At 42.1% G+C, this 25,579-nt stretch overlaps 1 protein-coding gene across 7 annotated transcripts in view; it reads left to right on the top strand.

Moving 5' to 3' along the window:
• The first annotated feature begins 2,347 nt into the window (after nt 1-2,347).
• The window catches only part of ABCB4 (ATP binding cassette subfamily B member 4), a 75,161-nt gene continuing 51,929 nt past the window's right edge, over nt 2,348-25,579 (top strand). Inside the window, exons 1-8 of one of the 7 annotated variants that reach the window (XM_073809614.1) lie at nt 2,348-2,498; nt 3,769-3,857; nt 7,842-7,896; nt 11,668-11,818; nt 17,507-17,564; nt 19,196-19,387; nt 20,922-21,093; nt 22,713-22,837. In XM_073809614.1, the coding sequence (XP_073665715.1) occupies nt 2,454-2,498; nt 3,769-3,857; nt 7,842-7,896; nt 11,668-11,818; nt 17,507-17,564; nt 19,196-19,387; nt 20,922-21,093; nt 22,713-22,837 (887 nt within the window). In that variant the 5' untranslated portion in view covers nt 2,348-2,453. Of the gene's footprint in view, nt 2,499-2,834; nt 2,853-3,179; nt 3,560-3,768; nt 3,858-7,841; nt 7,897-11,667; nt 11,819-17,506; nt 17,565-19,195; nt 19,388-20,921; nt 21,094-22,712; nt 22,838-25,579 lie in introns of those variants that run through there. The other 6 variants (XM_073809615.1, XM_073809612.1, XM_073809613.1 and 3 more) reach the window with 6 other exon arrangements.

Genomic DNA, 25,579 nt, shown 5'->3' with positions numbered 1-25,579 from the left:
CAGATAATTTAAATAAGCAGGGTTGTAGTTTTACCAAGCAAGCCTGGTAAAGAGAGAAGGCAAGGGAGTGGCAGATGTTTGCAAGATTGGTGGAACACAGTACACCAAAAGAGTGAGGAAGAGTTAAAAGGTGGTAAGATCAATGGATTGGAGGAAGAAGATGTTTAACCATCCGATACATTTGATCCATCTCCTCTATCCCCACTTCCCTGCCCTAGTTTAATGTGGTGGCTAAGAAGAGTGCCAGGATTAGAATTCTAGCTCTGTCAATTATAAAATCTCTATTCTGTTTCATTTTAATTTTGTTTATCCCTGTCTAAAACACATTGCCTTAATTACTATAGTTTCATAATAAAAGTCTTGATATCCAGTAAGGCAAATCTTTAAATAATTTTTCAAATTGAAGGTGAGATACATTTTCTCAGCTTTTTTTTCCCTGAAAATTTATCACCAACTTAAAGGAAACACAAAAATGTTCTTTAGGTAAAAGGAAAATGATCCAAGATACTGGCTCTGAGATGTAGGAAGAAATAAAGAGAAAGAAAATGATAATAAATATATAGATAAATCTAAATAATATTGACTATAAAGTAATATGCTCATAAAGGTCATAAAAGAAAAAATTAAAGTACATGACAATAGTAGTGTGTAAGTCAGAGATTGATAAATGAGGTTTGAGAATTCTAAAGTTCTTGCATTGTCCTGGAAGAGGAAAAAGTACCACTGATTAGTCAAAGATATGTCATAATCTCTAGGAAGGAGCTAACTGTTAAATAGAAAAATAGAAGAATATATACTTAATAAGTCAAGAGAAAAGAAACAGGATAAAAATATTTAATTGCTCCAAGAGAGAGCAAAAATTAAGATTAGAAAAGTCAGGACTAGTGGAACATGTAGAAAAAGTAAGACAGAGTGGAGGAAGGACATTAACCCGACATCAACGAGAGCAAAGCAGAAGTATCTCAATATCCTACCAACAAAAGAAAGTTAAGACTTCTTACAGCCTGAGTATCACTGAGGAATCTCCAGTGTATCATAGTGGCTTAAATATTGTTTTTGAATGAACAACCAGATGGATGCACCGGGTAATGTTGTTTTATTGTTACCAAATAAATATAAAAGTGGCCCTTGGAATGGGCTGTAACACAGGCAAAAACGTAAACAGAGTCACGTGGACATGGCTCCTCTCTCCCCACAAACATGCCTCAGATGCAGAATACACATGATGAACACTTCTTATAGGGACAACTTTGTGAATAGACTCTGAGAGACAGACAGACAGGCACACACATCTTATTCCTGGGTCCTTTTGTTTGTTTTTTTGTTTTTGTCTTTAGTTCAGAAACTTCCTACTTTCTCACGTATCCACCTTTTCTCTCAAGTTGTCTTTTATAGAAACTGAACAGGCTACCATCTCCTTATAGGCTATGGAGTTTTATAATGTCCTTCAGTCACCACCAAGCTTTCTTTCAAGCTAAACAATTCCAATTGCCTTAATCTCAGAGTATTTTAACCTAGTGATCTGACCACCTGTTAGACTTGTGAGGAAGAGGAATTCTGATTGATCAAAGAAGAGAATCCTCATGATTGTGGTAGACAGGATAAGAAGAAAAAATATTTTGAGGAAAATCTGTAAATAAATTCATTTCTAATAATTCCAGAGCATGCCATAGCTTTTTTTGTTGTTTGTTTTTTTATTAATTTATTATTTATTTTTGGTTGCATTGGGTCTTTGTTGCTGAGCGCGGGCTTTCTCTAGTTGCAGCGAGCGGGGGCTACTGTTCGTTGCGGTGCGCGGGCTTCTCATCGCGGTGGCTTCTCTTGTTGCACAGCACGGGCTCTAGGCATGCGGGCTTCAGTAGTTGTGGCTCACAGGCTCAGTAGTTGTGTCTCGCGGGCTCTAGAGCATAGGCTCAGTAGTTGTGGCGCACGGGCTTAGTTGCTCCGCAGCATGTGGGATCTTCCCAGACCAGGGCTCGAACCCGTGTCCCCTGCACTGGCAGGCGGATTCTTAACCACTGCGCCACCAGGGAAGTCCAATGCCATAGTTTTAATCAACTCCCAGCATCTCTTCAAGTCAACTTCTGCCTAGCTCAAGGTAACAGGCAGAGCAGGATGGAGATGAGTGGCATATTTAAGAGTGAGTGCTAGAGCTGCTGGCTCCTATCCCAGTCTCTCCTCATAAGCCTCTTCTGATCTTTTAACTATTAATGCTAGTTATCATTTATAAGGTACCTCCTATATATGCCAGGCACTTTGCACACATCATGTCTAATCCTAACAACACCCCTGTTTTATGGTTTCAGAGACTGGATCAAGAATTAAATAAACTGCCGAAGCCCAGACAGCTAGTAAGTGGTAGAGATGGGATTCATTCCAGGGTCTGCCGACAACACCACCTCTTATAGGATGCTCTGCTTTAAGGTTCTCTGGGAACCCAAGAAAGCCATGCGATGACTTGTGTGTTAATAAGACAGAGCAGCAGCAAGGACCAGCAGGTAATCCTGCTACCTGGTTGGGAGGAAGGAAAGCCATATTTATGGAGTGTGTTCTGTTTTAGGCTCAGTACTAGCTCCTTGTACCTTCTTAGTTCATTTATTCCTCACAGTGACCTGGTAAAGGAGATGTTTTATCTTCATGTTACATATGAGGAAACTGAGGTTTAGACAAGTGAGAAAGTGTCCAAGGTCACATAGCTAATAAGATGTGAAGCTTCAAAGCCATGATAACATATTGCTCCCTGTTTTAGATTCTTCCTGTCCGAGATCAGAGCAGTATGCCACAGGAAGACACTGGAGACTGGACCCTCGTCTGGAGGATGCAGCCTCAGGCGGGACTTAACCTCTCTGGGCGTCAGTTTCTTATTGTTTTAAAAAAAAAAAGCGGGTTTTGAATTAGACGATCTCTGAAGTCCCTTCCAGCCCTTAAGTTCTGTGCCTCTAAGAATTAAGAGGGCACCGACAGAGAGAAGCTTAATGTGATGATTCCAGGTGGCCCTGCCCAGCTCTCGTCCTCCCTGGAGATGGTTGGGTTTGGTGCCCCGGGGACCAGACCTGGGGACGCAGAAGCGGGAGGCGAGCCTAGGGGTCTTTCTTGGTCCTCGACTGTCCCATGATTAGTGAGCGTCTAGAAACTGTTCCCCGCATGGGTTTAAAAAGAACACTGAGCGCCGAGGGAGTGTGACAGTCACTTTGGAGGGCTCGGGTGGCCAGCCGGGCGAGGCTTTCGGAACACCCGGCGGCACCGGGCTGGTCCGGGGCTTATCAGCAGCAGCTGGTGCAGCGGCCTGGGGCTGGCTGCTCGCCCGGGTGGGCGGCGGCCGGAGGGGCACCTCCGGCGGCGAGGGCGGCGTGCCGGGCCCTTCTCCGCGCTTGGCCCGCCGTGTGAGCCGGGCGGGCGGCGGGCGGGCGGCGGGAGGGGCTCCTGTGGCCCGGGGGCCCTCGCTGGCCCCGAAGCGCGCGGGGTGGGCGGGGGCGAGGCCGCCGGGAACAAAGTCCAGGCCCCGCGGCCGCAGCCCTGGTGCGCCCAGCAGCTCGGCCAGAGACGCGCGAGGTCCCAGGTGAGGGGAGCTTGGGCGCGCCAGCTCCGACCGGGGGACTCCGGCGACAGTGGGCTCCGGGCGGCGGCAGCGCGACCTCTACGCGGCGTCCCCGCGCCCCGCGACCTGTCAACTGGTCCCGATCCCTCGAGCAGGGTCTGCGAGGAGGCTGCTCGACCTCCCCGCGGTGGGTGGGTGTTCTTGGACCTGAGACTGTGGTTTCTCCCTAGGCTGAGATGGATCTAGAGGCGGGAAGGCTCACAACAGTCCGGATCCCCAAGAATACGGAGGACGAATTTGAACGTGGCAGCAGCAACAGGTACATGACCCGCAGCCGCCGCTTTTCCGCGACACGTGAATCAGCCGGGCCAAATCTGGCTGAGGGAAGAAGCTGAGAAAATCTGATGATGCCTTTGGCCTTTGTTTTGGAGCTTCCGTAGAGTCTTGTCTGAGGTTCTGACCTTACCCAAGGAATGTCACTGAGGCTTCTTTTGCAGCGGGCTCAGGAAGAAGAGGATGTGTTTAAAAGTGCCCGCGTCTCTTTGGGCAGGGTGATTCGCTGAATATGTGTGGCATAACATTCCTTGCGTTATGTAACTCAAAACTTTTCCGAAAAACTTTCATAAACATCATCTGATCTTTTATGCTGGCAGAGCATCAGACGTGTCATTGACGGTTGTGCTTTTTAAACAAGCGTAGTGAAGCAGAAACCTCCTTCCTCCCCCTCGTTATTCCTCTTCCTCATTTTACCCATCCCACCCCGCTCCTCCCAGCGCCAGGCTCTTCCATCTTTGTCCCCTGTGGGTGGTGAGGGGTGAAGGGGGTAGGCGCACCTGGAGCAGCCTCATTCATCCTAACCTGTGCTGCCAAAGAAATTTTTGTTCAGATGCAAGGGGGAAACCTCTTTCTTGAACGTCTTCCTTCCTGTGACGGCTCTCGGGTTCCCAGAGGCCCTTGTTGCCCACACTTCACGGACCTCAGTAGGGGCAGAAGCAAACCAGTCAGTGACATGTTGTCATTGTCCGCCTTTCACCGTGGGAATAGTGAATCACTTCCGCCTTCAGCTTCAGTTTACGAGGCTGCTGTGGTCTCTGAGTTCATGCCAGGCCACCCAGAACTAATTGAACTGTGTCATCCAGTGATCACCCCGAGGGACAAATTTTATCAGGTTCTGTAGTGTGTCCTCAAGCTGCAAGGGACCTGATTAGTCAACGGAAAACGTGCCTATCTGGTGGTTCAACTGAGGCATTATTTTTGTCTGTTAACGTCTTCATCCAGTGCTCTTGCCTTATTCCTTCTACGTACCATGGTATTCATTCACCGAAAATTTGGGGTGCCACATAAAATGGGTATTATTTCTGCTAGAAAATAATTGATATTCTTTCTACTACAAAAATGTGGGTTTCGTCAGCTGACAATTTAGACTGGGATTGACTGTGAATCTATAAATAGATGGCATTTTCTGGAAGAAGGCTATTTATGTATTGCACTGGCTGAACATTTGATGAGGGTACAGAGGGGGTTTCCTGCAAAAGATGCAGTGACAGAACCCAAGGAAGTCCTCAGAAGTGGAGCTCACAGCCTTGTGTTGGAAAGAAGACAGTTCAGAAGAGAAATAGAAAAAGCTAAGAATAAGTTGAAACTGTAAGATTATGAAATGAAGTGTAAGGAGACAAATTTTTATAAAAAGCAGACTAAAGCTCGTACATTAAAGGAAGTTCAGCTCACTTCAGTTATCTAGGGCACATTGAGAGTTAGTTACGTGCTTGTTGCAATCATGCCGTTATTGCCTATGGCACATTGTTTTGAACGTATTTCATTGCAGATGTCTGTCCTTTGATTTTAGCGAATGTTCTAGATAATTTGGGATCGAGTCCTATGAGTAAAACTTTGTCACCACCTGGACATTTAAGCTAAATAAATTCCTTTTAGGTTTAAAAAAAAAGTCAGCTCTCCTAGAGTTTGCATGTATTGTATGGAAGATAGATATAAATAATACCTATGCTGAATATGTAAACTACAGCAAATGTTAGAAGGGAATGAATGCTACGGAAAAGCATTAATCAAGGCTAAAGAAATCAGGAGTGCAAAAAGGAAGTCGTTTGCAATTTTAAGTAGGGTGGTTAAGGGAGGTCTTATTGAGAAGGCAATATCGGAGCAAGAACTTGAAAGAAATGAGAGAAGTGTGTAGCATCGGAGGGAGACCATTCCTGGCACAGGCAGTAAAGACCCTGCGATGGGAGCATGTCTGGAAGGTTCACAGAACAGCGACAGCAGAGACACCAGGGTGGCTGGAGCAGAGCAAGCAGCAGTGGGAACGGGCACTGTGGTCAGAGAGGTGACAAGGAAACATCATGTGGGGCCCTAGAGGCTAATGTAAGGATTTGGCTTTTACTCTGAGAAAAGTGGAAGCCATTGTAAGTCTTTGAGCAGAGGAGTAGCATGATACGAATTGCGAGTTTTTTAAAAATCTGCGTTATTGACGTATAGTTGATTTACAATGTTGTGTTAATTTCTGCTGTACAGCAAAGTGATTCAGTTATGCATATATATGCATTCTTTTTTTATTCTTTTCCATTATGGTTTATCACAGGATATTGAATATAGTTCCCTGTGCTATACAGTAGGACCTTGTTGTTTATCCATCCTATATGTAATAGTTTGCGTCTGCTAACCGCAAACTCCCAATCCATCCCTCTCCCCACAACCCTTGGCAACCACATGACTTGAGTTTTTAAATGACTACTCTGACTACTGTGTTGAGGAAAGACTAAAGTGGGCATAAGTGGAAGTGGAGAAACAAGACAGGAGTTCTCCTGTCTATTGGGATAGCCATAAAATTGGTGAGCAGTGGTTGAATTCTAGATGTATTTTGAATGCAGAGTTGACAGGATTTCCTGACACCACTCCCTGTAATCATTCAGAAGGGTGGCCTTTACTAATTTTATTTTATTATTTATTTATTTAATATAAATTTTAAAATTTAATTTTATTTATTTTTGGCTGCGTTGGGTCTTTGTTGCTGCACGCGGGCTTTCTCTAGTTGCAGCAAGCGGAGGCTACTCTTTGTTGCAGTGTGCAGGCTTCTCATCGCGGTGGCTTCTCTTGTTGTGGAGCACGGACTCTAGGTGCATGGGCTTCAATAGTTGTGGCACACGGGCTCAGTAGTTGAGGCTCGCGGGCTTTAGGTGCACGGGCTTAGTTGCTCCACGTCATGTGGGATCTTTCGTGACCAGGGCTCAAACCCGTGTCCCCTGCGTTGGCAGGCGGATTCTTAACCACTGCGCCACCAGGGAAGTCCCAGCCTTTACTAATTTTAGATCAATATGTATGATTTTAGCAAGTGAAGGATTAATTGATCTGGAGGACACTGTTAACGTAGTCATCTTCCCTCTGTGTGTGAGCTCTGCAAGACAGGTGACCGTCTCCCGGTTATCCAGAGATTCCTATAGTAACTTGGATGGTTACCTTTGCACTTGGTGATTGCCTTGCAGTCGAAACTGGATAATTTTGACAATTTGTGGACATCACTATTTTATATTTGAAAGTATAATGTTGATACCCTGAGAAAACCATAATTCAAAAAGAGACATGTACCACAATGTTCGCTGCCGCACTATTTACAATAGCCAGGACATGGAAGCAACCTAAGTGTCCATTGACAGATGAATGGATAAAGAAGGTGTGGCGCATATATACAATGGAATATTACTCAGCCATAAAAAGAAACGAAATTGAGTTATTTGTAGTGAGGTGGATGGACCTAGAGTCTGTCTTATAGAGTGAAGTAAGTCAGAAAGAGAAAAACAAATACCATATGCTAACGCATATATATGGAATCTAAAAAAAAAAAAGGTTCTAATGAACCTAGGGGCAGGACAGGAATAAAGACGCAGATGTAGAGAATGGACTTGAAGACATGGGAGCGGCGGGGAGAGGAGGCTGGGACAAAGTGAGAGAGTGGCACTGACGTATATACACTACAAAATGTAAAATAGATAGCTAGTGGGAAGCAGCCGCATAGCACAGGGAGATCAGCTCGGTGCCTTGTGACCACCTAGAGGGGTGGGATAGGGAGGGTGGGAGGGAGATGCAAGAGGGAGGAGATATGGGGATATATGTATACATACAGCTGATTCACTTTGTTATACAGCAGAAACTAACACAACATTGTAAAGCAATTATACTCCAATAAAGATGTTAAATATATATATAATATTGAATATGATAACTACTCAAATTTATATTCAATTGAAATATTTTGTAACAGTTTTTAAATTCAGTCAATTATATTTTTTTACAGCAAACAAGATAAGGAGAAAACGAAGAAAGTAAATTTGATTGGACCATTAACATTGGTAAGCTGTGAAATATTAAATATGAATAATTCCTGCCTTCATTTAAATTTGATGTCTCGGATCCATAGTTATAGCAGTACTTTAAGACTGTCTACAGGCAGCAATAGGTTTTCCCTGATGCACCTGTGCTGTCCTGGATTGGCTAACCAGAGCTAACTGGTGTACTGGGAAATTGAAAATAGGACTTGTGTTCGTAGCAGCATACAAATGAACCAATTTCAGGAAAATGCATCTCAGCACTTGTTTCACAAAAAAACCCGAATTTAGTTTAAAATAAGCTTGCATATAAAGAGATTGTTAACTACAGAAAATTGTAAATGATTAAGAAATTTATTATGTTCACGTTGGCTTCCAGGAAAATTGATTAAATATGGAGTTACTGTTATGGACTCAGATATGTTTACAACAATTCTCAGTGGTTTTCTGCTGGTCCAAGGCAAGCCAACATACTTTTGGAAGAAGGCAAATCTGTTTTTCATTTGTAATATGTTTAAGAGAGGGGACCCATGAAAGTGTTTGCCCACTGTTGGTGAATATGATGTGTTTCAAACTATGACGGCCATTTTTTGATAGCAGAGAAGTTGGTATTAGGCGGCATGTCAGCTGAAACCTCCAGCTTATTAAGTAAGGGATGAGAGGACACCAAAATGTCCACACTCTGGAGCATTGCTGCATTCGTCTCATGTCACCATAAAGCCCCTGTTCATTCTCTTCTTCCTTATGCTCGTGATGTTTTTGTTTAAAAGTCTCAGTAAGGGTAACATTTTTTCAATTTAGTACTTTAGAGAATAAATTGTTTGTGAAACTAAATCTGGTTTTAATGCATAGGTTTTATTTTTATTTATTCATTTATTTTTATTTATTTTTGGCTGCGTTGGATCTTCGTTGCTGCGCGTGGGCTTTCTCTAGTTGCGGCGAGCGGGGGCTACTCTGCGTTGCGGTGCCTGGGCTTCTCACTGCGGTGGTTTCTCTTGTTGCGGAGCACAGGCTCTAGGCGCGCGGGCTTCAATACTTGTGACTCGCGGGCTCTAGAGCGCAGGCTCAGTAGTTGTGGTGCACAGGCTTAGTTGCTCTGTGGCATGTGGGATCTTCCCAGACCGGGGATCAAACCTGTGTCCCCTGCATTGGCAGGTGGATTCGTAACCACTGCGCCACCAGGGAAATCCAGTGCACAAGTTTTAAATCTGCCTCGTAGAGAAAACAAAATGTCACTAACTTTAAAGTGGAAACAATCATTTGAATCTAAAAGTTTAACCTTGTTAAATGTAAGTGTAATCTTTTCACCCTCTGAATAGATATTTTTGCCGTTGTTCTGCTAGAGGTTCAGGACAAAACTGTGGGTTTGTTTTGTTTTGTTTTGTTTTGCGGTATGTGGGCCTCTCACTGTTGTGGCCTCTCCCGTTGCGGAGCACAGGCTCCGAAAGCACAGGCTTGACGGCCATGGCTCACGGGCCCAGCTGCTCTGCGGCATGTGGGATCCTCCCGGACCAGGGCATGAACCCGTGTCCCCTGCATCGGCAGGCAGACTCTCAACCACAGCGCCACCAGGGAAGCCCAAAAGTGTGTTTTTTAATAGGAGTTAGAATGCATTCTTTTTGATCTGAAAACAGATCTAGGTTTACTTAGGGTATTGCTGTGAAATTCATGGAGTTTTAAATTGAAGCTTGGAGACAATGTTTTATTTAATTAATAAGAAAAACTTTTAAAATTGAGGTACAGTTAACATATTACATTATATGAGTTTCGGAGGTACCATGAAAAGCACTTAAAACATTCCTCCATTTCACATAAATGTTCACTGAAGGAACATTATATGACAACCTGCTCCTGTGCTTGAACTGTGGCCCATAGACCCGAGGGCTCTATCTCCCTTCCGCAGGAGCCATAAAACGAACCTTGGGGACACTGGTCCCTTTTGTAGCAGTTTTAGGGGCCCTTCCCCGCTTGTCCTTGACTTTACCTGCTCCCCTTGTTCCATTCCAGGCCCCACCTGGCTTCTGACCCCTTGTCCCTTTCAGCACTCTTGCTTGCCCTACGTGCTTGATGATGGAATGTGGTCTCCCAGACTGAACCCCTGGAACTCTTTGAGAACAGCTTGCACACACACCCCTCACTCCCCGCCTTGTGCTTTTGACCTCAGCGTGCCCCTGCATAGGGAGCCCGTCTGACTCAGCCTGCACCCTCAGGGGTCCCACTCCACCAAGCCTGACTCATCATCCATTCTTCGGGTCACCGATCCTTGTCCCCCAAAGGGGGTGAGGTGAGGGAAATGGGCAGAAGGAAAGGTTAAAAAGACAGGAAGGATGCAAGGGACAGAGAGGAAGGTATAGAAACAGAAAACTTATAGACGGAAGATGTAGTCCGGAAGGCAGAGGAGGAAAGAAGAACAAAGAGAGAGAGCCATAGTTCACTCAATCAGAAATGGTGAGAAAACCATTGTGGGGCAATTGTACTCCGGTAGAGATGTAAAAAAAAAAAAAAGAAAGAAAAAAAGAAATGGTGAGAAAAAGTGAGAATTTGGAGAGGACTAAAAAGATGGCGAGGGACAGAGTGTTTTGGAGAATTATGACGCTGATTGGCTGGTTAGTTTTAGGTGTTGTGCACTTCACTGTAACAACTGGTATCACCCCTCTCCTCTGTAGGTGGTACTAAGTCCAAGATTGTTGGTGTGGCCCACCAGGCCTTTTAGACCTTTCTGTAGTATCGTCTTCCACGCTTTGTACTGTGCACTCAGGAATTCCACTGCGTGGAGTCACCCGAGCGCTCGTGTGGTTTCTAGTCCTCCTGCTGTTCTAAGCCTCAACATCCTCCACTTCCTCTGCACTTCCCATTTCTTCTTCAGCTAATTCCCCCTTACCTTTCAAGATTCTACAGTGAGCGTCATCTCCATGAGCAAGTCTTCCCTAAAGCACACACTCAGGCACTCCTTAATGTTTGTTGCACTTCACTGTGGAGCTGCCTTCTAAAAGCGAACTTAAACCTCTTAAAGGGATCTTATCCTCAAAACCCAGAGGAGCTGTTCCCCCCAACCCCTTTGTAATTCTCCCTTTGAACTATTCTGAATGTCTTTCTTTTTAAATTTTATTTATTTATTTTTGGCTGCGTTGGGTCTTCGTTGCTGCGCGTGGGCTTTCTCTAGTTGCAGCGAGCGGGGGCTGCTCTTTGTTGCTGTGCGCAGGCTTCTCAGTGCGGTGGCTTCCCTTGTTGCTGAGCACGGGCTTCAGTAGTTGTGGCACGCGGGCTCAGTAGTTGTGGCACCCGGGCTTAGTTGCTCCGTGGCATGTGGGATCTTCCCAGACTGGGGCTTGAACCCGTGCCCCCTACATTGGCAGGTGGATTCTTAACCACTGTGCCACCGGGGAAGCCCTGAATGTCTTTTTAAAGGACATACTATGTGTGTGTATGTAAATGATGTCTACCCCTAGCTGCTCTTAATTCACTACCTCAGGAGCTCTAGAAAATCAAACAATATTTCTTAATGGGACCAAACCTTCGTCCCTTCTGATTATATTGCACTTATCCAAATAAGATAGTGATTAAATGGAGTTAGATTGATTTCCTCACAGAATACAAAATAAACAGAATCATGAAATTAATCTGTCAGTGATTGGATTGACATTCTTTCTTCCCTAATACCTTTACTTGCAACTGTTACAAAAGTACTGACATTAAATAAAAATCCGAAGAACGTATCATTGTGAAAAAAGAGAAATCCTGTTACACAAGCTAAGTATTCTTATCTTTTCTTTCTTTCTTTTTTTTTTTTTTTAGTTTCGATATTCTGATTGGCAGGATAAATTATTTATGTCCTTTGGCACTATCATGGCCATAGCTCATGGGTCAGGTCTCCCCCTCATGATGATAGTATTTGGAGAAATGACTGACAGATTTGTTAATATTGGAGGAAACTTCTCCTTTCCAGGTAAGCATTTCTCTATTTAAATATATATATATGTATTTTATATATATGTTTAACTGAGTGGAAGATTAGACATTGATTTTTCTATTCATCCTGTACTTGCTTCATGGTTCGGACATCTGGGTGACTCCAGATATCACAGAAGGGGTTATAACAGTCTCAGAAAACTTCCTCAAATACTCATTTAAATTTCAACAAATAGGTGTATGCTATTTGACTTTAAATATAGAATAAGGAAACACCCATCTCCAGAAAGTTTTGCATTTAAATAAAGTAAGGAAGTCAGTCTACGTGAGGATGGTGGAACTATAACAGAGTATGTCTGTGCAGTGTCCATCCCATCAGTGATTACTGATGAGCTTCAGAATATATCAGTTTGCGTGGTAGTACTTCTTAGCTATGCTCAGCTTGTAGGTGTTTCTGGTTTTCTTTTTTTATCTTCCCCCATCCTTTTTGCTAAAATTAGACCCACTTTCTGTCTCTAATTTTTGGATCAACAAGGTTGACTTGTTTACTTGACAGAATACTAAAGAGTCAATGGACTCAATGTGAAAATGATGTGCTTTGAAACTCACTCAAAGGACTGTAATTACTGAAGAGCCAAAGGAGTCCTGTAAGTTAATGTCATCTATGTGAGAGGCTGTGTCAGCAGCACTGAAGTGCGGTTTCAATGCACAAAGTTATTTTCATATTAGCCAGATTTAACATAGAAAGGAAGATGTTCATGCTTTCTGCGAAGCATGATAGCTCAGTTCCTCCCAAGAGACCTGTGAGCACTAGGCTGGAGAAGCCCGAGTGAAGCTTTACTGGCACGCAGATGGTGGAATAGAAGGAAGACAACTGACAAAGGAAAGGCAGCTTTCACAGTAAAGATAACTGAGAAAAAGTGGACTCTATAGTTTAGATGACACTCAGTAAGAGTTTTCAGCGTTCACTGATTGAGAACTACATATTTGCCTAGCATTGTACGGCTTAATTGTAATTACCTAAGAGAATATGATTGCTTAATTTATACAACAGGGAAAAAAAGCTGTACTTTACATAAATATTGATGAATATTAATGCCTTTTAGAAGTCTACTAAAAGCATCCTTCAAAAGTTAAATCAAGCTCCTACAAAAATAGTTTATTTACTCTCCAGTACTCTTGTCTCTGAGAAGAACCTCTTTATAATAAAAATAACACCAATAATAGTAACCTTTCATTGTGTATATCGTGTGCTAGGTCTTATTTCACTTAAGCCTCCAAGAACCGTCCCACACAGTAGGTAATATTATTTTCTGTGACACATGAAGACACTGAGGCTTGTCCAGAGTTATACAGTATTAGGGCAGAATTCAAACCCAGGTCTTTCTGCCATCCCAGCCATGACCATATACATTATACTGCCAATGTAAATAACTTTCTCCTTTAAAAAAATGTGTTTGGCAAAGTTTTAAATGGATTACTTGTGCTTGACCAGTGGCCAGAACTTCAACACCATAAAGGTAAAATTGGAGTAAGATAGGATAGTTTAAAAAGCCTTCAAGGAAATGAGGAATTTTCTATTTGTTTTCCTTGTACTTCTTATAAGGTCTATATCTATAGGACACACACACACACATACAGTAGGATGATGCCTATATTCAAACGCATCAATAAAAAATGGGTCTCAACTCAGGATTTAAAAAAATCAGATTAACGAATGAGTGGATAAACAAAATATGTTATATACATACAAGGGAATATTATTCAGCTTTAATAAGGAAGTTCAGACACCTGCTACAACATGGTTGACCCTTGAGGACATTATGCTAAGTGAAAAAAGCCTGTCACAAAAAGACAATTATTGTATTATTCCACTTAGATGAGGTGTCTATAGTAGCCAAACTCATAGAAACAGAAAGTAAGATAGCGGTAGCAGGCTTGGGGGAGGAGAAAACGGGGAGTTGTTGTTTAATGGGCATAGTTTCAGCTGGGGGAAGGTGACAAAGTTCTGGAGGTTGGTTGTACAACAGCGTGAGTATAGTTAACACTGCTTAACTATACACTTACAATGGTTAAGATGGTTTTGTGTATATTATCACAGTTAAATTTTTTGAGAAATCTGATGCAGTGCTCTTATCACAGGGGAGTTGGCATTTGGTTCGGTTTTATCCGTCCTATTTTTGTTTTTGCTAACACCGCAGTAATTCCACAACTTTCTTATTTGGAGCAGTTTGCTTGTCTTTTCTGTGTTTCTCATGATGCAACCGTATCGCTTTGAAGCTGGAATGGCAGACAGGTGCCATGTACTGTGGCCAGGGCTAAATTCAAGGTCTCTCTGGGACATGGCATGAGCTCACTTACAGACCTGTAATACCTGGAGTGATAAACTCACCCGAGTTGCCAACTTAGTTTCAGTGGCCTCCAAATTAAATGACACTTGGTCCTCTACAGCCACATTTGTCATTAGGCATATTAGCTGTCTTGGAGGGTTTGGAATGGGAAGTACCTCAAATGTTATTAATTCCAATGTCCGCTCTTCAGTAGTGTGTACAAATAATACTCCCATGCCTCTTTGGAGAAGACGAAATTGTTATATTTCATACTCAGAGAGCTCATTGGTATGTTTACATTTGTAGTTTAGCAAAAACCCTGGGGATTGAGCGTAGATAGAGTATTCAGCTGTACTTAGCTGAGCTCACTAGCTCATCTCATAGAGATGATGTTATTTAAAGTCTATTCTTTAGAATCGTTGGATTCTTGGACAGCTAGACTAGATGGGAGCCAAATGAGAAGGGAATGTTAGAAGAAAAAAAGGTTTAATTACAGGAGGGCCTGATGGTGACTTACTGTGAACAGAGCCCATCCTTGTCAACAGAATAAAGGCTCTGTGACAAGGTTGTTCCGTCACAATGACTCAGTTGTGCAGAAACTATGCATAAAACATTCCTCATCCAAACCTAAGAATGGAGTCATAGGAAACAGTTTTTCTGCAGAATGTTAGGAACCTGATATCTTATGCCAAATCTATGTGACTGTAGTAATGTAGGAGATTCTGTGGAGAAATCAATATACCCTGCGTGCCCTTGCATTGCCACATAGATGAGAGGAAAAGGCAGTTTTGAGTCCCAGTTACCTTAATTAATTACCCACACTGCCAAAGCTGCCTGGACATGCACCAACTCTGTCCTGTGCTGAGTGTTTCTATATAATAAAAGAAGTCCCGGGCAGAATCAAGTAAGGCAGACATTGATTTACTTTGAGACTCAGAGTGACCTCATGCAATGTCTCCCCATGTAATCCTTAAGGTATACATTTATTATTTAGGCCCTTACCAGCTTATGACTTTGGGCAAATTACTTAACCTCTATAATCCCTACTGTTCTCACCTTTGAAAGGTAGACTTACTGATAGAATTAAATGAGACAGTTTATGTCAAGTGTCTGGAACATAAATATTGGGGGGAAACTAGCTGTAAGAACTTGGATATGAAACAACCACTCTAAGATTCTGTTTCCCCATCTATGAAATGGATGAATTATATGGGAGCTCTCTAAAATGAATAGGCGGCTTCTAGAATTCCCCATTTCCTCATTATGGGAGGCATTCAGGCAGACTAGAGTAGGAGTTCTCCATCCTGGAACATTAGAATCAGTTGGGGACACTTTTTAGAATTATGATCTAGACTCAGCCAGAGGTTCTGATTCAGCTGGTCTTGGATGGAGCCTGGGCATCTATATTTTTTCACGCTCCCCACGGGATTCTAACAGGCAGACAGCGTTGTGAAGCATTCAACCACAGAACTACTTAAAGACTGTTTAGGAGACTGAAGCTTAATAGGTAGCATCTGAGAAGACCAGGTCGAGGCCTTTTCCAGAACTAATTCCATGAGATTTCCAAGTCTAGAATTCCAGATTTCGTTCCATGGCTCTTCCAGGAACGAGACATCAACACACATTTGCCTCACCTTTGTGGTCAGGCAGCAGAAACTCTTGGTTTCCTGAGGGCTTTGGGGCTCCTACGGTTACTAACCCAGAATTAGATTGCCATTCTTGGCCTGGGACTCTGAGAAAGGAGCAGGTCAAACTTGGACTGTTTGTAGATTCTTATTTCCTAGGAGGGAGGGTCGATCTGAGTTGTAATATTGGTGTTGGAGGAGAGTAAAACTCATTCTAGGATTTCACCTGATTTCTACATTCAGGGGGAAAAAATAGCCAGGTACCCATATATCTGCAGGTTGCCTGTGGTTTTGAACAATGGTTTCTACAAATACCACAGCTTTAGGATAGCTTGTCTGCCTCTAATTCGAAACACGGTTCCAATGTAGCATATCAAAGGTGTCAGATTTATGAACTCAGGAAGGAAATGAGCTTGCAAAATGTAACAGATAAGAACAGAAGTAAAATACGGTCTGATTCCTCAAGGATCTAGTAACTGATAAAGAGCTAGATTAAGAAGCAGAAACACTTCACTATGAACATCCGTAGAAAGAACAATCCTAAGGGGAAAATTATGCCACCATCAGGGCCACATGCCTGGTAATTGATCCTGACAGTAGTTTAAAATAAATTTCTACCTTATTTTCCTTTGGAGGAAGGTAAGAATGGTAACACAGCACCCAGAAAACATGATCTGAGGCTAGTACAAAGACTAGTTTCTCTGCTAGCATCATGGTAAATGGGAAATGCCTACCCTGGTGTGCTTTCTCATCAATGCTGTGGTGACATTTTATCCTATGATTATGTGAATGCAGTAGATATGGGCTGCTTCCTTTTTATTTTTTCACTTTGTGTTTTTGAAAAAGTGAAAATGAGTCATTACCACATGAATCAATCACTGTAGTATAGTGTCAGGAGCTGTATGGTATAGTGTTAGGACTCTCAGCCTACTTGCTAGCTGTGTGACTTTGGGTAAGTTACTTTATCTCCCTGTGCTTCAATTTCTTCATCTGTAAAATGGGAATTTATGAAATAGTCCTACCTCATAGAGTTGCTGTGAAACTGAAACGAAGTAATGCATGTAAAGTGTTGAGAACAATGCCTGGCATGTAATAAATGCTCAATAAATCCTAGCTATTACTAAAACATGTAAACCAGAAAAGGCACATTGACATTTTTATCACATTAGTTCAAATTAAAAGACAATTTCCTTCCAGTTAATACTGCTTTAAAAATACCAGGACAGGGAATGCAGGATGGTGACCGAGTACCAGTGATCTACTGACTTGTCTTTGAGCAACTCAGCTATCTTTTCTTTTCTTTAACTTTTCTTCCTTTGCAATGCATGTAATTCAGCCTTTCTATTATTTACGTCGTGAGGAAGCATGTAAGGGAAAACACACACATATAGTAAAGTAAAATCAAAAGAAGCAAGTATGTGGAAAGTGCTTTGCGCCACTAAGAAAAAAAGTGCGCCTTAAATCTTGTGTTTTCTATGTGGACCATTTCTTTTTTCCCCCCTGCCTTCTGTATGCCCTTCGTCAGCTCCTCTCTGCTGCCTTAGGAAGCTGCTTTGCTTCAAGGCCCAAGACCTCTAGGAAGGGGGCTGAACCTGGGAGGGCTTAACTTCCCCCAACTGGACCCTAAATGCACCTAAACCCTTGGGACCTTTACATGAGTCAAATGAAAAGAGTGACTTGAGAGTGAAAAGGAAAGAGAAAAAAGATTTTTAAAACCTGGCAGTGCCTTTCAAAAATGTCTTATTTTTGTTTTGTTTTGTTTTTATTTAGTGAATTTTTCCTTGTTAATGCTAAATCCAGCCAGAATTCTGGAAGAAGAAATGACTAGGTAATTGGCTAATATATGCATATATACATATGTACTTCTTTATGGTGTACTTTTAAAAACATTTTATTTGAAAATAATTTCAAACTTACGAATAGTTTTAAGAATGTACAAAGAGTCCCTGTATACGCTTTACCTTTTGTTAGACACTTTAACCTATTGTTTTCATTTATTCCCCCTCCCCTGCCATTTAAATAAACTGCACAGAGTATGACCCTTTACTCATAAATTCTTCAGCATGGTTCCTAAGAACAGGACATTCTCTTTACAACCACAGTACAGCTATCAACCTCAGTACATTTAATATTGATACAATGCTTTGATCCAGTCTATCATCTGTATTCCAGTTTTGTCCGTTGATCCAGTAATGTCATTTATGGCATTTTTCCGCTCATTCAGCCTTCTTCGTAGAAATCCCAAGAGCCTGTCACATATCGTTTGTATGTTTACTTATCAACTAATGCTGCTGACGTAAATGAGTACTGTCTGTTTGCCATAGCAGGCCTGAAAGGCTTCTATCTGGAAACAGTTTGTAAAATGATGTAGAAAATATATTTGAGAGTATTGAAATTGAATTTATTACTTTTAAAGATAGTAACTTTTGGGACTTCCCTCATGGTCCTGTGGTTAAGACTCCACGCTTCCAACGCAGGAGGCACAATTTCCATCCCTGGTAGAGGAACTAAGATGCCACATGCTGCGGGGCATGCCCAAAAAACTAAAAATAAATTAATTAAATTAAAAAAAAATAAAGATACTAACTTTCCTCTAATTTAGTGAAGACTTCACTCCGAATTGGTTTGAATTCATGACATTTTAGCGTTCTATTTTTATTTTATTTTTTTATTTTTTAAGATGTTGGGGGTAGGAGTTTATTAATTAATTAATTAATTTTGGCTGTGTTGGGTCTTCGTTTCTGTGCGAGGGCTTTCTCTAGTTGTGGCAAGTGGGGGCCACTCTTCATCGCGGTGCGCGGGCCTCTCACTATTGCGGCCTCTCTTGTTGCGGGGCACAGGCTCAGTAGTTGTGGCTCACGGGCCCAGTCGCTCCGCGGCATGTGGGGTCCTCCCAGACCAGGGCTCGAACCCGTGTCCCCTGCATTAGCAGGCAGATTCTCAACCACTGCACCACCGGGGAAGCCCCTAGCGTTCTATTTTTAAAACACCTTTCAACTTCTGCCAATTAGGAAGAGGGTTTTTTGTTCTTTGTGTAAACAATACGGGAAAACTTATACTAAGAACCATTTTGCATGCTCGGTCTGTTTAGTCCTGTATTTGCAATGTGGTGCACTTTTTAAGTACAGTAAGATATGCAAGTCTAGAATATGAATTATGAAAGAGGCAAATTGTGTTTACAAACTGTCAATATCAGTTTAAAAATGGTTCATGAGCACCATTATATTTTTGCAGTTAACCACAAAACTTTATTTTACCTTTGGCTGATCATGCAAGTGGATAGATTTGCCATTATCCTCTTATAATTTAAGAAAAGAGAAAAAAATTAATGTGTGTTTGTTACAATGTCCTACACGGTCTTTGTGATCTGTCTGTAAATTGACTAATTCCCATTTCTGAATATTTCTCCCCAAAGAGATAAAGACTATATTTAAAAGAAACTTTTGAATTATTTTCCAGATATGCATATTATTATTCAGGATTAGGTGCTGGAGTTCTTGTTGCTGCCTATATACAAGTTTCATTTTGGACTTTGGCAGCTGGCCGACAGATTAAGAAAATTAGGCAAGAGTTTTTTCATGCTATTCTACGACAGGAAATAGGCTGGTTTGACATCAATGACACCAGTGAACTCAATACTCGGCTAACAGAGTAAGTATACTGTTAACACCACACTTTCATAAAGAAATTAACTGCTAAGTATGTGAAAATATGTCCAAGGAAGATTTTAAATGAAAAAATTTTTTTTCCTAGATTAAGCATTTGGTGTGTATTGGGAATAGATCATCTGATAGCCGTCTTTAGAAATTACAGCCTATGCCGCAGTGTATTTTCCTTATCGGTTAGATTTTTTTGCCTTAGTTATGTAGTAGGCGTATTTGAGGAATGAGCTTACATCCTTTACTTGTTTATCTCTCATGGAGACAAACATATTTATCACAGGCCTGACAGATATTAAGATGACCCTCAAGATGGATGAATGAGTGAATCAATGATTGAATGAATTCACAAAGAGACTTATCTTAGTACTTATTGACTCTTCACTTATTCAACAAATATTTGAGGGCCTATTTTTTTTTTTTCTTTTTTTTGCGGTACGCGGGCCTCTTACTGTTGTGGCCTCTCCCATTGCGGAGCACAGGCTCCGGATGCGCAGGCTCAGCGGCCATGGCCCTCGGGCCCAGCCGCTCCGCGGCATGTGGGATCTTCCTGGACCAGGGCACGAACCCGTGTCCCCTGCATCGGCAGGCGGACTCTCAACCACTGCGCCACCAGGGAAGCTCTTGAGGGTCTATTACGTGCCAAACAGTGTTCTAGATGTTTGTGATATACCAATGAATGAGACAAAGATCTCCTTCCTCTTGTTGCTTACTTTCCAGCAGGGGGACATAGATGATAAGCTTTTCCTGACTGGAGGTCCTGGCAAGAGGGTAGTGAGCATATGAGGTCCAAGAGAAGGGAGGATCAGAGCATGTAGGGCCTGGCTGGCCTCAGCTTTGCCACTGGGCATTTTTGATCTGAGGAGTAGCATGTTCAGATTTCCATTTTCAAAGGATCACACTGGCTGCTGTATTGAGAATAGAGTGCGTTGAAAATATCATCAAGGGTAGAAGCAAGGAGCCCTTCCCTATTCCTGTTGCAGTGCCCTTCCTAGCTCCTGCTTTTACTTTTTTTTTTTTTTTTTTGCGGCACGCGGGTCTCCCACTGCCGTGGCCCCTCCCGCCGCGGAGCACAGGCTACGAACACGCAGGCCCAGCGGGCATGGCCCACGGGCCCAACCGCTCCGCAGCATGCGAGATCCCGCCGGACCGGGGCACGAACCCACGTCCCCCGCATCGGCAGGTGGACCCCCAACCACTGCGCCACCAGGGAAGCCCCCTAGCTCCTGCCTTTAAACAAATTGACTCATAGGTTCAAAATGCTAATGTTTCTCTAACAGGATTAACTAATTGAATAGCATCAACTTTTAATGCTATTAACTTCTTAGAAGCGTGAACTAATCCTGAATTTCTTCCTTTGTACAGTATTTAGGTGGGGAAAAATGTCATTCAAGAGGCTAAGACTGTGAAAGAGGCTTGCAGGAGTCTGAACCAGTGTTGCCTGTCTCTGTGTTTGTTAGATGTCTGCTTCACCTTTCTGACTGAAGACCTCCTGCCTGTAACCACTTAGGTGTGATCTTTTTTAGTGACATCTCCAAAATCAGTGAAGGAATTGGTGACAAGGTTGGAATGTTCTTTCAAGCAATAGCCACGTTTTTTGCAGGATTCATAGTGGGGTTTCTCAGAGGATGGAAGCTCACTCTTGTGATAATGGCCATCAGCCCTATCCTGGGACTCTCTACAGCTGTTTGGGCAAAGGTATGTGAAACGTGGGCATTTCCGTGTGTGTTAACCCACGCAGACAGAGTTATTTTCAATATGCAGGATTCTGGTACTTGTGCAGATCCATGTTAAATGTCATTTGAAACCACATCCAGGACCACGTTGTTAATCTGGTGCTCTAATAAGGAAGATTGTTTTTAATGTGACGCAAAATGTCACAGTTATTACCTCAGTTACATTTTGTTTCTGGAACTGTTACTACTTTAGGTAAATCTTCTGGCGTACTAATTTAAATTACATAAATGGTCATGTCCTTATTTCAGGAAACATAATTTAAAAATATGACGTTCCTTCAAACTATTGCATGAATATAAAACATTTAAATAAGTTTAGATTTGTCCTATTTACTTTGAATTGTTACCTGTGACAGTTAAATGGCACTCTGACAATTTTGCCTTGCAGTAAAATCCACAAAACCTGTTCTATTTCAACCAACACTCCAGAGTTGAGAAACTTTACTGGCAATTTTTGCTCATTCTGGGGTTGATGATTTACTTAGTAGACTCTGGCATCTCTTTTGTTTCGATTCTTCCTTTACTGTTCTCCTGCAACATCTTGTTTAGCCATCTTATTCAGTAGAATACCCGTGAGTAGGCCTGGAAGTATGGTTTTCAAAGTGATTAAAAATCGTGACACAATAAAAAAAAAAGGATGGTGAATCCTTTCCAAGTAGTAAGGTTTTATTTTAGTTTATTTTGCAATTAACAGAGAACAAACGGTAGTAGATACAGAACTCCACACTACTCCCAAAAAACACTATCTAGAGAACTATGTGTGGATTTCCTTTTGCTGACTCTGTTACCGAATCAAGTCCGGCTGCTCGCTGCTTAAAAACAATCAATACTTGCAAAAGTTGGTAGAAAGGAAAGTTACTTTTAATCGGAATGCTGGCAGTCTGGGGAGATGGTGGACTTGGTGTCCCCAAAAAACCATCTCTGAAGATTCTGTTCAGTCATGAAAGCTTTTCAATGGAAAAGGGGAAGTAACCTCAGTTAATTGTTGAGATAGGGGGTCAGAATCATCACCCTCCTCCATTGCGTGCAGGCTTGTGTGCGGGCTTGTTGACCTCTTGTGACCTTTCTTTAGATGCTATCTTGTTCACACAGTTTTGTTCACAAGATTATTGAAGGGGAAGCTAGGGAAAAGATCTGGTCATCTGTTAATTACTTATTCTGCATTTCTACATCTTTGATCTCTGGAAAGAACCAACAAGTTACACAAAGCATTGCGTGATCAAAAGATCTGAAAGGTGTGCTAGGGCCAGAGGTGAGTAGAGCACGCGGCCGCCTGGTTTAAGGTTAGCGACAAGACCAAGGGGCCTCCTGCAGAGAGCTCTTTCCTGCAAAGGGCGCTTTCCTGCCGAAAGCTGCTTAGGACTCCTCTTGGGGAGCATGTCACCAGGGCGGATCAAATCCGCCCCTTGTAGGGAGTGGAAGCAGCCGTTGGATCGGGTACAGTGAGTGTGGTTTGCTTCATATCTACAATGTTTGATAAAGGACAGGGTTTGGGAAGAAAAAGTAAGTGAAAGAGTTGATCAGACTGTCTTTTAACATTTTTCCCCATACAAAAGGCATGAATGTTTCTCTCTTTTCCAGATTCTCTCAGCATTTAGTGACAAAGAACTAGCTGCATATGCAAAAGCAGGCGCTGTGGCAGAAGAGGCTCTAGGGGCCATCAAGACTGTGATAGCTTTTGGGGGCCAGAACAGAGAGCTGAAAAGGTCAGGTTTTTTGTCCACTAGTTCAAAGAACCCACTTTTACATTTTGTCACTTATTCTTTTGTGATATGTGTCTACTGCTTTCCTTTACCTAATATTAACCCCTCGCCCACAAAATATAGGCACCCTTTACTGATGGCTAGAGTTTAACGTCAGACTTTACAGCAGGGTTCTGACCTTTTTATGTTCCATGGACTTCTTTGGCAGTCTGATGAAACCTATGGATTCCCTTCTTAAAATAATGATTTTAAATGCATAACACAAAATATGTAGGATTACAAAGGAAACCAATTATAGTGAAGTACAGTTATCAAAACATTTTAAAAGTGTCATGTGGTAATTACATATCTCTATTCTTAACCTATTAAATACTAAGAACTAAATACGGGTCAAATATTTACTGTAATTCAAAGCGGGTTGCAGGTAAAAGATACTTTAAGATATCTGTAATAATTAGAAGAGTGGTATGAAAATGATCTAGGATTTCTTTTGGCAACACAGGCACAGTTACTGCTAACCATACAGCAGTTTGTTGCCTGCCTTGAGAATTGAAGGAAATGCTAAATTCCGGTTATAGGTTAGTGAAATTAAATATGTAAATTTTTTCCCATTCAAGTTCCTTAACCGGGGATTCCAGGTGGAGTACCCCTGCTCTAGAGGAACTTGATAGGCGAAAACCTATAGGCCAGAACAAAGCCCCCTATAAAGGCTACTCAGCTCTACTTAAATGCCCCAACCAGTTTTCTTTAAATAATAACATTCCCTAATATCGCTGAAGTATGACTCCATGTGAAGTATTTTCTTTTGCCATCCTATGGGACTCCTGATACCCACAACTCTTTTTTTTTTAGCGGTACGCGGGCCTCTCACTGTTGCGGCCTCTCCCGTTGCGGAGCACAGGCTCCGGACGCGCAGGCTCAGCGTCCATGGCTCACGGGCCCAGCCGCTCCGTGGCATGTGGGATCGTCCCGGACCGGGGCACGAACCCGTGTCCCCTGCATCGGCAGGCAGACTGTCAACCACTGCGCCACCAGGGAAGCCCCACCCACAACTCTTTGAAAGAGAAATTCTCTGGCAATTCTCCAGCCTTAAAAGCAAAGGTTCCCTACTCCCCTCTTTTTCATTTTCTATTTTTCTGTTCCTTAAGCCCTCTTCAAAGCCAGCCTATACCTGGTTCTCTAACTCTTCCTTTTTCTCTCTCACTGCTGCTTTCTGTACACAGTAGCCCACACACCTCAGGATGAGTGTAATCAGTGCCTCTCCATTAGCAGCAGTAAGCGAGCCGCCTCAGCGAAGGTAATTACAGCATGTCCACCACTGTCCCTGGAGCCCGTGTCACGTTGGGGCTGACGTGCCCACACCTTGCAACTGGGCCACCTGGGACTAAGCACAGTGCTGGGCATGGCGAGCTGGCTGTCTCCCCAGGGACGCAGCTCAGCTAAATGTATGCATCATCCAACACTGAGGAAACAGCACTGCAGAGTAGGGTGCTTTAAGTAATTGAAAGACATAATTTTTGGTGGCAACGTACATTTTAAAAAAATGAAGAAATTCTCAACATCTTATTTGGTTAAACTGAAAAAGATATGATGTTGTTTGTCTTTTGTTAGAAATAGAAACGCTCTAATGTATGTGGTATTTTCTCTAAAGTCTCACTGTATATCAGTGGATTTTTTTTTTCTGATTTTAAGGAGCCAAAATCAAAATGTATAGACTCTTTGCATCTAGCATGGAAGCCTTAACTGAAATTGATGGAAAAAATATTGTTATTTGACAGAACCATTCTAGACATTTATACCTTTATGTCAAATCCTAGAAGGCAGTAATATGAATTTTAATTAATATTCAAAAATATGACAATAATAGAATGAGCGATATTTAGGAAGACATTAAATTCTAAAACAATAGTAATAGGAATAGGAATTATCAGGTTTTTCCAGCTATACGCCAGCACTGTACTAACAACGTTCTATCATTATCTGTCAACCTCATAATTGTCTTGCAAGGTAGGCATTAGTAACTCCATTTTATAATACCATTTGCAGCAACATGGAACGACCTAGAGCTTATCATCCTAAGTGAAGTAAGCCAGACAGTGAAAGACAAACATCATATGATAGCGATAATATGTGGATTTTAAAAAAATGATACACATGAACTTATTTACAAAAGAGAAAGAGACTCACAGATATAGAAAACAAGCTTATGGTTAACAAAGGCGAAAGGGAAGGGAGGGATAAATTAGGAGTTTAGGAATAACATATACATACTACTATATATAAAATAGATAACCAACAAGGACCTACTGTATAACACAGGGAACTATACTCAATATCTTGTAATAATCCATAAGGTAAAGAATCTGAAAAAGAATATATATACATATGTATAACTGAATCACTTTGCTGTACACCTGAAACTGACACAACATTGTAAATCAACTATACTTCTATTAAAAAAAGAGTAACTCTATTTTACAAGTGATGAAACTAAAATCTAGAAAAGTTGAGTAGGAGCCTGTATCCCATAAGCGGTGACCAGTTTATAACCTTGTACCCAGGCTTGACAGTTGAAGGTCAGCCTGATCAAAACCAAAACAAAACAAAAACCAAACCAAAGCAAAAGCCCAAGTATAAGTACGCAAACGTGTAAAATTCCTGTCCCTCACCCAGTGGGGCTGTGGAAGGAGGTTATTCTCTGGAGAAGACAAATTTGCCTGTGTTAAGAATCTGTTTGAAGAGTCC

Source organism: Tursiops truncatus, chromosome 9 (genome assembly GCF_011762595.2).
Source record: "Tursiops truncatus isolate mTurTru1 chromosome 9, mTurTru1.mat.Y, whole genome shotgun sequence".
Classification (NCBI taxonomy): Eukaryota; Metazoa; Chordata; class Mammalia; order Artiodactyla; family Delphinidae; genus Tursiops; species Tursiops truncatus.
This window is presented reverse-complemented; position numbering and strand designations above follow the sequence as displayed.